General features: G+C 41.1%; 1 protein-coding gene across 1 annotated transcript in view; it reads left to right on the top strand.

The window, feature by feature from the left end:
* The window catches only part of LOC119887177 (ras and Rab interactor 2-like), a 35,160-nt gene extending 21,767 nt beyond the window's left edge, over positions 1-13,393 (top strand). Inside the window, exons 5-8 of the mRNA XM_038698082.1 lie at positions 8,005-8,313; positions 9,267-9,398; positions 10,356-10,519; positions 12,855-13,393. Of these exons, the coding sequence (XP_038554010.1) occupies positions 8,005-8,313; positions 9,267-9,398; positions 10,356-10,519; positions 12,855-13,292 (1,043 nt within the window). The 3' untranslated portion in view covers positions 13,293-13,393. The remainder of the gene's footprint in view (positions 1-8,004; positions 8,314-9,266; positions 9,399-10,355; positions 10,520-12,854) is intronic.
* The last annotated feature ends 370 nt before the right edge of the window (positions 13,394-13,763 follow it).

Genomic DNA, 13,763 nt, shown 5'->3' with positions numbered 1-13,763 from the left:
ATTCCTCTCATCCCACACTGCAAGGCTGTTCTTCAGCGGATAGCCTGAGTCAGCCTGACATGAAGCTCTGTTTGGGGTGCTTCACAAAGTGTTCATGTGTTACAAGAACATCAACAACTGGGGCTTTGCTTTTTATGTGTTATAATGTCTTAGGTATTAGTTTCAGTCAAACTTTCTTCTGACAACCCAGGAAAAACTCGAGCAAAGTCTGCTGAATTTCACATCACTTCCTTTCCCATCAAGGCTCATTGGCATCAGTGAACTCAGTGTAGTATAGGCCTGTACTTAATAATTATTATTGGTTTAATTAAGAGTACCCTCATTAGTATTTCTGCCTATTTAAAGATACCAGCCTTTCTCCAGTGTTGTAAACACACACTGCCAAATTCTGTTTAGAGGACATGCATGGGCAAAATGATGACGTACATATATTTAAATATGAGATAATATGAATTTTAACCATTAGAGATTTTGTCATTCTATTTATTCTGCTATCTTTGTATATCTCTACTCTAGATGTATTCGATAATTGTGTGAAATGTTATCTATCAATGAGCAGGACTGTTTTATGTTAAACTTGGATTGTATAAGATTATTGCATCAGTCTGGCACATTTTGCCATTTTTACACTTTTTTAAAAAAGATTAAATGAATGAAATATGCCGTGTTAAATAGCACCATTTAGAGATGCTGGTAGGTGGAATTTCTTACTTTTGGACAGAGCCAGGCTAGCTGTTGCCAGCCTTTGTGCTAAGCTAACAGGCTGCTGCTGTAGCTTCTGTGGCTCAGGAGGTAAAGTTGGTTGTCCGCTAATTAGAAGGTTGTTGTTCTGTTCTGTCGTTTTATTTCTGTATTAGACCGGGCTTAACAATTTTTAGAATCAAATGAACATATTTACAGTAAAGATATGAGAGTGGTATCAGTCTTCTCATCTAACTCTCAACAAGAATTTAAATATTTTCCCCAAAATGTCCCTATTCCTGTCCTATATTGTTCTGTGACTCCTGTATGACAGCTTTGCATGATTCAAAGTTCAAAAAAATCTTATACTGACAATTCATGTAGTCCTTAATTTTATCTTCCGCTGTCGTGGACCTGGCACGGACATGTTCGTGCGGTCACAAAAAATGGGAGGCACGCAGACGTCCGCGCAGGCCCCATGCGTACCCCCTCTGATGACGATTTGTTCGTCACGCGGACCCTTTACCCTGTAGTAAAATATTATGAATTCTCTTTGAAAAGGCTAATGACGTTAGTCTCGTAATAGTACGACTTTTTTTATTTACATGTCAGAGAACACAGATAGTTGGAAGAGATTCTGAATGTGCAGAAAGTTTTGAGCATGAGCAGATAAATTAGTGTTTCCCATACGTTCATTTATTTGTGGCGGCCCACCACAATATCAACGCTGACCACCACATATTGATTTTTGAATTTTTTACTAGGCCTATTTAAAATCGTATTTGATTTCAGTGCTGCAGGCAGCGCTTATTCGTGCAGCACATACCCTCGCTCGTCACTCACTCACTCACTCACTCACATATTTATATATATAATGAATACAGCTGCACAAATCTGTCCAACACAACGCTGAAAATGTCAGAGACCCAGCTTAAAAGTTATTAGCAAGCATGTAAGGGGCCTAGCTAATAAAGAGAGCTAAGTTAATGTTAGAATACAGCTGGCTTTTGGAGGCTAACATGCTGTATGTAGCTGGTAGTCAATATCGGCTGCACTTACTTTTCACATGGCTTTTTTGTTACCTGGGGAAAATAATTGTTTGTCATTCTATTATTTCCATGTTTTTAATAACAATAGTAACAATAACAACAACAAAAAAAATTAACAATATTAAGGGCAAATGGGGGGCGGTAAGCGACCTGGATAATGGATAAGGGGGCGCTGGCCCAAAAATGTTGAGAACCACTGCTGTAGATGCTCCTGTCTCTATAAGCCCCCCCCTTCTCAAAGCCCACTGTCTTCTGATTGTCCATGAAGTATGTTACCAGGCTGTTGTTGCTTCTGAGCGGTACAGACAGTGTAGTTGTGCGGAGCAAATTACCATATATGGAATACTGGCTCCGTCTAGCTCTGTGTAGTAGAACAGAGCCATTGATAGAAAAAGCAGTTCAAAACAGAGCATTCAGAAGGAGGAGGAAAATCTGAGGTTTTGGCTTACACTTAACCTTTCCAGCAGCAACCTCTGTGACAATCAGTAACCGCTAGCTGCTGCTAATGTTGGCTGCTGTTATCAACTGGCTCTGAATCAGCGGTAGGATGGCTAGCTGCATGGCTAACTGAGTAGCTAGCGGCAGCTGCTGTTAGCAGTAGTTGGCAGCAAAAGTAAATAACATACTAACTCGATAAATCAAGTGGAGGCAGAGCAGCTGAAGGACATCAGAGGGAAAACCAAAATATATTTTCTCCATCAAATCTAAACCAGGTTCAGTAAAACAACAGAATGAAGTTGTGTTTTTGTACAGCAATCAATGAGGCCTAGTCTCACAAAGCAGGCCTTGATTCAGCTCTTTGCATCTAGACCCCACCCCTCTGCTGTGCTCAGGGAAGTTGGCTAATCAGAAGCAAGTGGGCTTTCAGGGAGGGGGCCTTAAAGAGACTAAGAGCTAAAACTGAGTATCCAGATAAAGGGTCAAAAGAGGAGCTGAAGCAACAATGAGAAAAATTTGTTTTTTAAACATTAAAGCACGTAAAGATTTTCTAGTAGAAACCATAAATACAAGTATGAACCTGAAAATGAAGATTCTAATCTTCATCTTTAAGACCAGTGAGGGAGGTGGAATTTAACAGACTGACAGAGACTAGCTCACGTGATGTCATCCAGCTATTGTGACAAGTAAAATCTGTGTCTTAAGCAAAAAAGCTGCTGATTTTAGTCTCTTCTGGTTGAAAGTCAGTAACACACACACACACACACACACACACACACACACACACACACACACACACACACACACACACACACACTGTTTCCGAGGCAGTACACTTCAGTGCACATCTAGCAGTTTAGTAAAATTTTCTTTCTCTATGGTGTAGGATGAGTAGGGCTGCTCCCTAATAGTCGACTAAACCATTAGTCAATGGGAAGAGTCTTACGTGAAGAAGTTTTTATTGGTCAGTTAGTTGCAGAAAAACAACAAACTCAGTTCAGGAACTGAACTGAAAAGGAAAGTATCGGGGGCAAGAATTCCAGCAAGATGGGGGGGGTCTCAAAGAGATAGGAGCATCTACTACTTATTTCAGACAGAGGCTGAAATGATGCCCTACATGAAGTGCCAGTACAAGATAGAAAATTTTTTTTTTTTACTTTGAGTCATGCAAAACTACCATAGAGGAGTCACAGAACTACAATACACGGCTGGAAATGCAGTATAATAGGTCTGCTTTAAAACTCACTAAATTCATCTTGTTTAGTCTTTCAACTGTCCAACAATCACCAGCTCTGGTTTGGTGGGGGGAAAAAGTAATTCACAGAGTTAGATATGAAGATATTCTGCCTCTCTGATGCCTGACCTCCCCCTCGCTCCTCTACCGCTTGATTCTTGTCCTGTCCCCGAACCCCTGAACCCACCATGTCTTTGCCATCCCCGGAGTCAGAGTTAAGTGTCAAGTGAGTCACTGAACTCAATTTCCCAGGAACCCCAAGAAACTTGAACACCTCATTGATAAAAACAGCAGCACAAACTCTGTTTGTTCTCTTTCGACTCTCTTCTCATCTTTTTTTCTACTTACCCCACCCAGTAACCTTGTATAGAGAGGGAGGAGCTGGGTACCATGTTGTGCCAGACAGATTTTGCTTTAACGAACAAGTCTTTAACACTCCTTTGTATTCATTATTTATTTAATTGTATGTTAATCTGTCACTGAGCCGGACAGGGGGATATAATAGGGATGGGGGGCACAAACATCACATAAACAGACACAGCAAAGGACAGCACCTGCAGGAGAACGGGGATAGGGGTGGGGACAACAGGACAGAGGAAAACACCAATTGGAGAAAGTGAAGACACCTGCAAGAGAACAGTGAGGGGGGCTTTGAGGAAAGAAAAGAGAGAATTTATTCTTTGTATCATGGAACACTGAAGACTAGAAGATAAACAGTTTCAAACACAAAGCGCCTAAAAAAACAACATTCATATACTCTGTCTCTTATTTCTTATGCACACCAATAAAATGTGTTTCACATTTACTTGTAAACAACATTTAACAGTGCTTAATAAGATAACTCAATAATTATTACTGTGTTCGCCTGGTAGACCAGCTGTAGAATAACAAACAGGAGCTTAAAAGTTCGCTGTTCTCACCCCCCATTCTCTCTCCTCTGCGCTACTCTCAAACTTTCACAGTCGTGACTAGCAATAAAAATCTTGGTCTTCTTGAATTTAACAAGAGCAACAACAGCTTTAATCACACTATTACTCAGAATTACAATAGACAAGACATATTATAATTGCATTACGAAACTACTTTATCGTCGTAAAAGTCGCGCATGAACGACTTCCGGTGTTGTCAAGGAAATGGGTTTACACTGATGTTAAAGTCAGCTACACCAGCCAAACAACATACATAAGCAGACATAAGAAAACAACTGAGGGAGAATGAAAAGGAGAAACAGTAAAGCAAAATAAATAAAACACAGCACAGCCCTAAGAGGGAAATATTAACAATTCATTTAAATAAATAACTTATTCACATGCATAATGAATAATGCAAGTACCTGTTGACAACTGTGGACAACCTAAATTTGTTTGTGTGTGGGGATGGATGAGAATTTATTAAGTGTGATTGTCTCAGAAAGAGAAGGAATGCAGGAAAAGTAATGCATCATCTGTATAAAGGCTTATCTTGGTGGTCTACATTACATTTATTCATTTTGCTGACGCTTTTATCCAAAGCGACTTACAATTGTCATGTCAGAGGTTGCACGCCTCTGGAGCAACTAGGGGTTAAGTGTCTTGCTCAGGGACAAATTGGTGGATGGGTCACAGTGGGAAATTGAACCTGGGTCTCTCACACCAAAGGCATGCGTCTTATCCATTGCACCATCACCACCACATTTTCTGTTTGAATTCCTTTAATATTTGTATTTTGTCTGATAGCAGCTGCTAGTGGCGAATAGCAAGGGAGAGAGTGATATTTTAATTTTTCTAACACACATACGCTTTAATTACTTAATGTATGGGGTTGATTGATCTTATGTAGTTTGTATGATGCTTTGGCAATATTATACATTCATTTCAATAATGCTAATTTGAATTGAGTGGGCAACCCTGCATGGTGCCTCTTTGAAGACTAAAGCTTGCAGAAGTATGATCATTTGTCCTGACAGAAGCTCTTGGGAAACGATATAATGCTTTAATCCAGTCTCTGAAGGAGTGTCCAAATCCAAATTTAAAAAGTTGTGAACCGAAATTTCCAAATTACCTTATCAAAGGCTTTCTCTGCATCTAAAGAGACAACAGTTTCCAAGTTATGACTAGTGGCGTCAGGCATGTGCGCACACAGACATAAAGAGGGGCTTAAGCGCCTGCCTTTTTTCTTCCTCAAGAGAAAGCTTTTTTCTGGGGCTCTTTTATATACAGTATATTTATTCCTGTTTTCGCACAGCTTCCCTGTCAAACAAATATATTTATTGGGGGGGGAGAAAACTAAATATCAAGTCGGAAGATGAGACTTCGTCAAGTTCCGATGCCCTCTCGCTCGCTCCGCATCTCTTCCGCAGCAGCACAACACAGACAGCAGCCCCTCACAGCTTCTCGCCCACCAGTGTTTTTCTTCGTTTGTGTGGAGGTGAGTGGTGATTAACAAGATACACAACAACAATACCTGTGCTCTGGTGGGGTAGTAGTAACCCCACCAGAGCACTGCGCTCCCAGAATGCAGGGTTATTTGTGGTTCCTAGAGTCTCCAAAAGTAGAATGGGAGCCAGAGTGTTCAGCTATCCTCTCCTGTGGAACCAGGTTCCAGTTTGGGTTCAGGAGGCAGACACCATCTCCACATTTAAGAGTAGGCTTAAGACTTTCCTCTTTGATAAAGCTTATAGTTAGGGCTGGCTCAGGTGAGACCTGAACCATCCCTTAGTTATGCTGCTATAGGCCTAGACTGCCGGGGAATTTCCCACTATGAGCTCCTCTTCTTTGTCTCCCTCTCTATGCAACCTCATCCCATTAATGCATGTTACTAACTCAACTACTCCCCTTTCCCGTAGTCTTGTGCTTTCTCGTTTCTCTCCTCCTATCACTTATCACGCAGGTGTTTCTGGCTCTGGAGCTGTGGAGTCTGGATCTGTGGTTGCGAGTCACCTGCTGCCCCAGTGTTCCTGCTCGACACCCTCTGCTACAATTATTGTTACTAGTCTTATTGTTATTGTAATTATAATCATTAACATAACAATTATCATTAACACTACTGTAAATATCTGTACCATTATTCATCCAGTCTATAGCAACTTTACCTTTACTGTCTGTACCTCTGTATGTATATTGTGTAGGCCCCTCTCTCTCTCTCTCCTTCCATCCCCCTCCCTCTTCCCCCCCACAACCGGTCGAGGCAGATGGCCGCCCACCCTGAGCCATGGTTCTGCTCGAGGTTTCTGCCTCTTAAAACTTTTTCCTTGCCTCTGTCGCCGGTTTCTGTAAATATCATCAGAGTATGGTCTAGACCTGCTCTTTTATGAAAAGCGCTCAGAGATAACTGTTGTTGTGATTTGGTGCTATATAAATAAAATTGAGTTGACTTGAATGCTCTGTCCCAACCCACAATAGGAGTTGAAGCCTGTCTGTCTTCCATTTATAGAAGCATGACATGATGGTTTCTGGTCTAAAATGCATAATGTCACATCATTTTGGTGAATGCAAAATTACAATAAAATAGCTGGCTCAAAGTCTTTTGGCTGAAATTACCCCATCCCTGCCATTTTAACAAACTTGTGTCATCCAACAGTTTAGAATTAACGTCATGCTAACAGTATAACCTCATTTTGTAACTTCCTAAAACACTAACACATGCGTAAGATTTTCTCAAACCTGTCTGTAAAACGACTCCTTGAACATAAAAATCACTTTGAACGGGAAAAAAAACAATTGTTTGATCTTAAATGTGCTCATCACTTATTCCATGGGCCTCTCTTCATCATAGGGAGAGTAAAATGGGTGACACATGGGTGACGCATGACCAATTTTGTCTATGGGTGCCGAGAAACGAGGGCTGGCCAACTTCCCTACAGGCTCAAATCACCCTCTCCCCTATACATGCTGGTTCTTTTAATATTGCATAAGAATAAATATATTGTCAACCTATGCTGCAGAACTCCACATCCTTCAACCCATCTGCTGATGGTAATTTTGTTGTAGTTATTAATATAATTATTAACCAAAATTCCAAATTAATAGTTTCTAGTCATGTTTCAAGAGTGGTGCCCAAGTGAAAATAACCTCATATTTTATAATCTAAAAATAATCATTATTTAATATAAATCTTGATGCCATCTAAACCCTAATATCTAAAACAGAGTAATGCCAACATAGATTTAAATGTAAAAACATACTTTGTATGTTGTGCTGCTTTCTTAGCCCCAGTTTTATATTTGAGTCACGAAGCTACTGCAATAAGTTTCCTTCAGAAACTTCAGAAAGACTCCTCCAAACATCCTGATAAATGAATATTTCCTTGTTGATGTTTTATCGTCCAGCAAACTTGAAAAACTGATGCTTGACTTCTGTGACTAAAATGAAGGCCATTTGTTACTGCCTGGAAAAAAGGAGGCCTTACACAGAAAATTCCAGTCAAAAGTAGTTGATTTAACACAAACTAACAAACATCTGAAAATGTTTGTTTTATCTTTGGCTTTACTAAAATATAAGTAATGTTCATACGAAGATGCCATTTTTCAGAAAGTCTGCTGAAAGCATGGATAGTGTTAAATTAGAACATTTAGAAGTACAGTAGGTCCATGTGAAAAGCACTCCTGCTTCCTTCTCTCCCCAGATCGTGTTCTGGAGAAGGCCATGCACAAGTGCATCCTCAAGCCCCTCAAACCGGTGGTGAGCGTAGCACTGCAAGAGTTCCAGGTGCGCAGTGGTGCATGGCAGGAGCTGAAAGAAAACCTGTCATTGGCTAAGGCCCAGCAGCCGCAGGAAATGGGTGTGGCTGACACGCTGCCCCCAGACCGCGTGGCCATAGAGAAGATCAAGCTCAAGTTCCACACCATGAGTAAACTGTACTCCCCTGAGAAGAAGGTCACTATGCTGCTAAGAGTCTGCAAACTCATCTACACCATCATGGAGGAAAATTCAGGTACATATCTGAATATTGCACCAGTTTTTTAATATAATACACACAATAATGCTCATGTGAATTAATAGATTTTAAGATTTGCAAAAAAAAAATTAAAGCTGCAAGCAGCGTTGGGCGGGCCCTCGCACTTGTAGCGCGTCCGGGTGTGAGACGGCCGAGTTGCACATTCTGGAGCTCTGCCGGTGCGGCTGTGAATTTGCTACGCGGTTAAATATATTGGTGTGTAGATATGTTCAGGGCAAGATACTTATCAAGCACGTAACGTTTGGTGCAGATGTCAGCATGTACACTGAAGTTACAACAACTTCCTGTGTCACAGCGAAGAGTTGATCTTTGACGGCACGCCACGGACACGCCCATTGACGAAAACTCAGATAGCACAACTTTTCATCTTCAATGTCTTTAGAAGGCACAGCACAAATTTGAAGTTGGTCAGACTAAATCCCTAGGAGGAGTTCGTTAAAGTACTGAGTGTGTAAATCATCCAAAATTTGACGTAAAATTCAAAATGGCCGACTTCCTGTTGACTTTAGGGTATGGGTTCTTGAGGCTTTTTTGTGCGTCTTGATATGATACATGTCCCCAGAAAATTTCGTACATGTAGGTTGAACGTGAACGCGGGGATAATATTTTCCAATTTTCTAGGTGGCGCTAGCGAGTCATTTTGCCACGCCCATGCGCGAAACCCATAAAATACGAAATTTTTCACCAGTTCTGACATGTTTGCAAATTTTGGTGCGTTTTCGAGTATGTTTAGGCCCTGTCAATGGAGCCTACTTTGCAGAGTGTATATATATATATATCTTAGCAAATTCAATAGGGACCTCGCATGGTCGTGCTCGGGCCCTAATAATCTTAGCAAATTCAATAGGGACCTCGCATGGTCGTGCTCGGGCCCTAACAAATGAAATTAAAACTGCAGGATCTCACACCCTGGTCTGTCTGCCTCTCAGGTCGGCTGTATGGTGCTGATGACTTCCTGCCCATGCTGACCTATGTGTTGGCCCAGTGCGACATGCCCCAGCTGGACAATGAGATCCTTTACATGATGGAGCTGCTGGACCCCTCACTTCTCCATGGAGAAGGTATGTTTCAGCCTTTGGAAGGAGCAGGCGGCTGTGGCTCAGGAGGTAGAGCGAGTCAACAAGTAATAAGATGGTTTGATGCCAGTCTGATCTCCAGTCTGTGTGTTGAAGTGTCCTTCGGCAAGATACTAAACCCCATATTGCTCCCAATGGCTGTGATGTGAGGGTGTGTGAATATTCCATTCTGATCAGCAGTTGGTGCCTTGCATGTCAACCTCTGCCATCAGTGTATAAATGTCTTGACTAGAAATGTGCTCTCAAGACTAGAAATGTGCTATACAAGTACGGACTATTTACCATTTGTTTAAACTGGAGATCCATCAAGATGGTTCCTTTGGATGGTTCCTTTGGGTAACTTGGGTATTTTCCAAACTGGACCTAGTTTTTCCATGTTTTTGTGTCTGTCACTAATTGAGCGAACACGCTGCAGTCTGCAGCAGTGAAACAGGGCTGCAATGTAATCCTTGCTGTCAGATTATGTCCACTAAATGGCTTGTTTTTGCCACTGACTGAGAGTGTTATTACAAGTGTCTGACAGCATTATGGAAAGTATCCCTACAAAGACCTTTTTTAAAGAGAAAGACCCTTTTTTTTAAAAACTAGAAACTGTATCCTTCCCATAATGCTGTCAGACACTTGTAATAACAACTTGAGTCTTTCAGTGGCAAAAACAAGCTCTCTAGTGGACGTACGAGACTGTGTTAAAGTTTTAGGCCGGTGTGGAAAAAATGCTGTAAGTAAGAATGCTTTCAAAAATAGACAGTAATAGATTACTTTTATCAATTAACAAAATTAAAAGAGAATGAACAGAAGAAAAATCTGAATCAAATCAATATTTGGTGTGACCACCCTTTGCCTTCAAAACAGCATCTAAAACAAATACTGAAGAAATGCCGAAGTTATCTTATAATCCAAAAATATGTTGTTATCCCTCTTCCTCTGTGTGTTCACTTCTAGGTGGCTACTACCTGACTAGTGCCTATGGAGCCATGTCCCTGATCAGAAACTTCCAGGAGGAGCAGGCAGCCAGAGTGCTGAGCTCTGAAACCAGGGACACACTTCACCAGTGGCACCGCCGACGCACCACCCAGCGCTCTGCTCCATCTATTGACGACTTCCAGGTAAAAACCCAACAGCACTGTTCACATAGCTTATTGTCAAGATTACAACAGTCAGAAGCACTTGGATTTGAGGATTTTTATATTTTTTACCTTTTGATTTGGAGTTGATTCAATTATCACTTTTAACTTAAGGCAGGAATTTCCCCTGCATCCAAGCATTGCTTTGATGATGAATATGTTTTTGTTTTGTTGCACATTTATAAATCTTTACTAACATGATCTTTTTTTCTTATGGCTTGTTAGGTTGCAGTAACTGATTGCATTTTTATCAATATGTAGCATGGCTAAATTAGTTTTAATAATTTTAATAAATTTATGAGAATTAATACCATTATGAATTTTAATATTCAGAAAATCAAAAATATATTCCTCATTTCAGGTTACCACTGGAGTTGTGATAATCCTAGAGTCTCCGGACCTCTAGGTAGCTTTTAATAATTATACAATTATTACTAGTGATCAGTTAGTTTAATAATCGCTAAATTATCTTAAGTCAGTCTCATATCTAAAGGGTCAATTCTCTTGGCAGGGACGTGGAAATAGGCAACACACACAGTTCTTGATTATATTACAGTGAATTTATTCTCTAACTAATGTTAACTAAAGCGATATAAACGGGTGGTTAAATACAGGGAAAATAAACAATGGCTGAGCAATGGAGGTTCGATTGTGGGAAGCATTTGACTCATACGGCATAGGAGAACTAATAAAAGTAAGCTATGAGTTTAGGAGTTGAAATGGAAATATTAACATTACGGGACATCTCTGACTACAGAATGTTGTTAGGTCTTACGGCTTGTCGGCCTGCTTAAAATGGAACTTGGTCGTTCCTGAATTAGTCCAGTGTAACTTAACGGATTGATAACTTTAACAAAACGAAAGAAAGAAAATAAAACAAACTGAGGGGCAGATCGATGTCGCGGCACTTCACGTGTGTAGCTTCAAGCGAACAAAGGCCTGTTGCGCTGGCTGACTCTTAGGCGTTGCCTGGCGAGGCACGCCGGACGCGTGCCGAAGCGTCCAGAGAGCAGAGTGGAAGACCAGGGCACGAGGGGAGGAGAAGAGAAGAGAGAGCGAGAGTGAACAACGTCGCGTGTCACTCTTTTGTTGCCTGGGGCGTGGCTCTCCAGAGGGCGTTTCAGGTTTCCCGAGGGACTGCCTTTCTAAACTTAATATCTAAAAGAGAAGAAATCTATTTGCACGTATTATAATCATATATTTTCCACAATCAAACCTCAGTTAAGCATTTGGTAACAGGAAACAATTGTCACATTATTGGTCAAGATATTTATACATTGACGGCATTTCCAACGATGGTATGTAATACTTATTTCGTCCACTTGGGGGAGCTCAAGTTACATGAGGAAAGCTTAGATTAATCCAAAACAATCTTTCCTTAGGAAATGGGGAATTCAACCTTAAATTCAAGCTGGATAATTACTAGAGTATAGTATGACATTTCTTTATCATCATTTCTAAAGGAATTTTGTGGGAAAGTATTATGAACAAGCATTGATTCCATTAGATGAGGGAGTGTCTTGCTGAAAATAAAAACACTGCAAAAGTAACTTATTTAGATTCTTTTCAGCACTAATAACAACAAATAGCAACAACATGGTAACATAACTACTCAAATAGAGGCAAACGTAATCAAGTAACTAAAAGATTTAATTAAACTTAATTAAATGCTTTGAGTCTTTGCAGACTCCAGTCTTTGGTTATTTAAAGTTCGGCTTCCTGGGTTATGTCACAAGTGGGTGAGACAAGGAGTATCCCTTTGATGGGGTAATGAAGCACAGACCCAGGATAGTTGCCACGGTTACATGCGTGGGGGCGCAGTTTTGATAGGCTGTTCAGGGAAATGCTAATCGCTGGTTCGTGTCCCTTTTGTCAGTTTAACAGGCACCGCTTTATCAGCTTTGTAGATCAAAAAGGCGCCAGTTTTACGATCAACAGGCATAGCACTTAAAGAAAGCAACTTTTCCACCCCCCCCCTTCCGTTGGGGTCTCTTCAACAGTCTGTTGAAGTTGATCTTTAACCCCCCTGCTCCTCTCTGGGAGAGGAAAAGAGGAATTTGGAGTAGCTCCAAATTTATTCAATATAAAATGCACAAATCCACACTGTTGTCCCACTACAAATATTTTAGTTTGATAACTTTTTAAAGAACGAACATTAATACGAAGCAAGACATGATGAGATTATAATAAATAACAATTATAAAAAATAACACTCAGATACGCTCAAAAAAGGAGCTAGGGATGCTATGTACATTGCTGCATAGTTGCAGAGCTACAATGTTTGTCTAATTGTGTATTTTTTCTGACTGTCCCTCAGAACTACCTGCGGGTGGCACTGCAGGAGCTGGACAGCGGCTGTACTGCCAAGACCCTACAGGTCCGACCGTATGCCACTGTGGAGGAGGTGTGTCAGCTATGTGCGCTAAAATTTAAAGTGTCAGACCCTGAGAAGTACGGCTTGTTCCTGCTGTTGGAGGGCAGCAGCCAGCAGCTGGCACCAGACACCCACCCTCAGAAGATCAAGGCTGAGCTTCACAGCCACTCAGAAGCCGTTCCCTTCCACTTTGTCTTCCGCCGCTTGACCAACAGCAACACCTCATCATCAACTTCTTTCGATCCTATGCCCAACCTCAATAACCTCAGTGTGACCTCTGACCTCAATATGGACCTGTCAGCCCACTCCCCGCAACCCACTCTCAGTTTAGGCCTCATTCCTACTCTGAGCCACCTCAATGGCAACTCCATATCTATGTGACTGCAGCAGGGGGGCTGACTAAAACTTTGAGTGGGGTCTTTGTCTCCTAGCTGTGACTGTCATCCGTTACTAAAGTATATTAAAAGACAGTACCGACCCAGCCACAGCCTGTTCACTCCGCTGCCTTCAGGGTTCTTCCCCTAGGCTGAGAGATTCCTAAAGTCATCCTCAGCACTATGTGAAATAGTTTTATTTCTGTATGTAATTATATCATTTTTCTGTATGACCTTTGCTTTTTGTGGGTAGCATAAAGGGAACTACAAACTTCATCTCTTTATACAACTCTGTTGTAAAATGACACCAAATATGGTTCCATGAGACCTCAAAGGGCCAGCATGTTAAAGGGTAAAACGGGATGTCATGCCAGTCTTTACAAAGCCTGACTTCTCCTGACATGTCTCAGTCAACATCCCCTCTCTGCAAAGTTCTGTCAGACAGACAAGGGTGAGGAAAAGCAGAAAGGAGGAAAGG

This window comes from Micropterus salmoides, unplaced genomic scaffold (assembly GCF_014851395.1).
Source record: "Micropterus salmoides isolate LMB-PRFRI ecotype aquatic unplaced genomic scaffold, ASM1485139v1 Ms_hic_scaffold_4032, whole genome shotgun sequence".
In the NCBI taxonomy this organism is placed as follows: Eukaryota; Metazoa; Chordata; class Actinopteri; order Centrarchiformes; family Centrarchidae; genus Micropterus; species Micropterus salmoides.
Note: the sequence above shows the minus strand (reverse complement) of the source record. Positions and strands in the feature narration are given on the sequence as shown.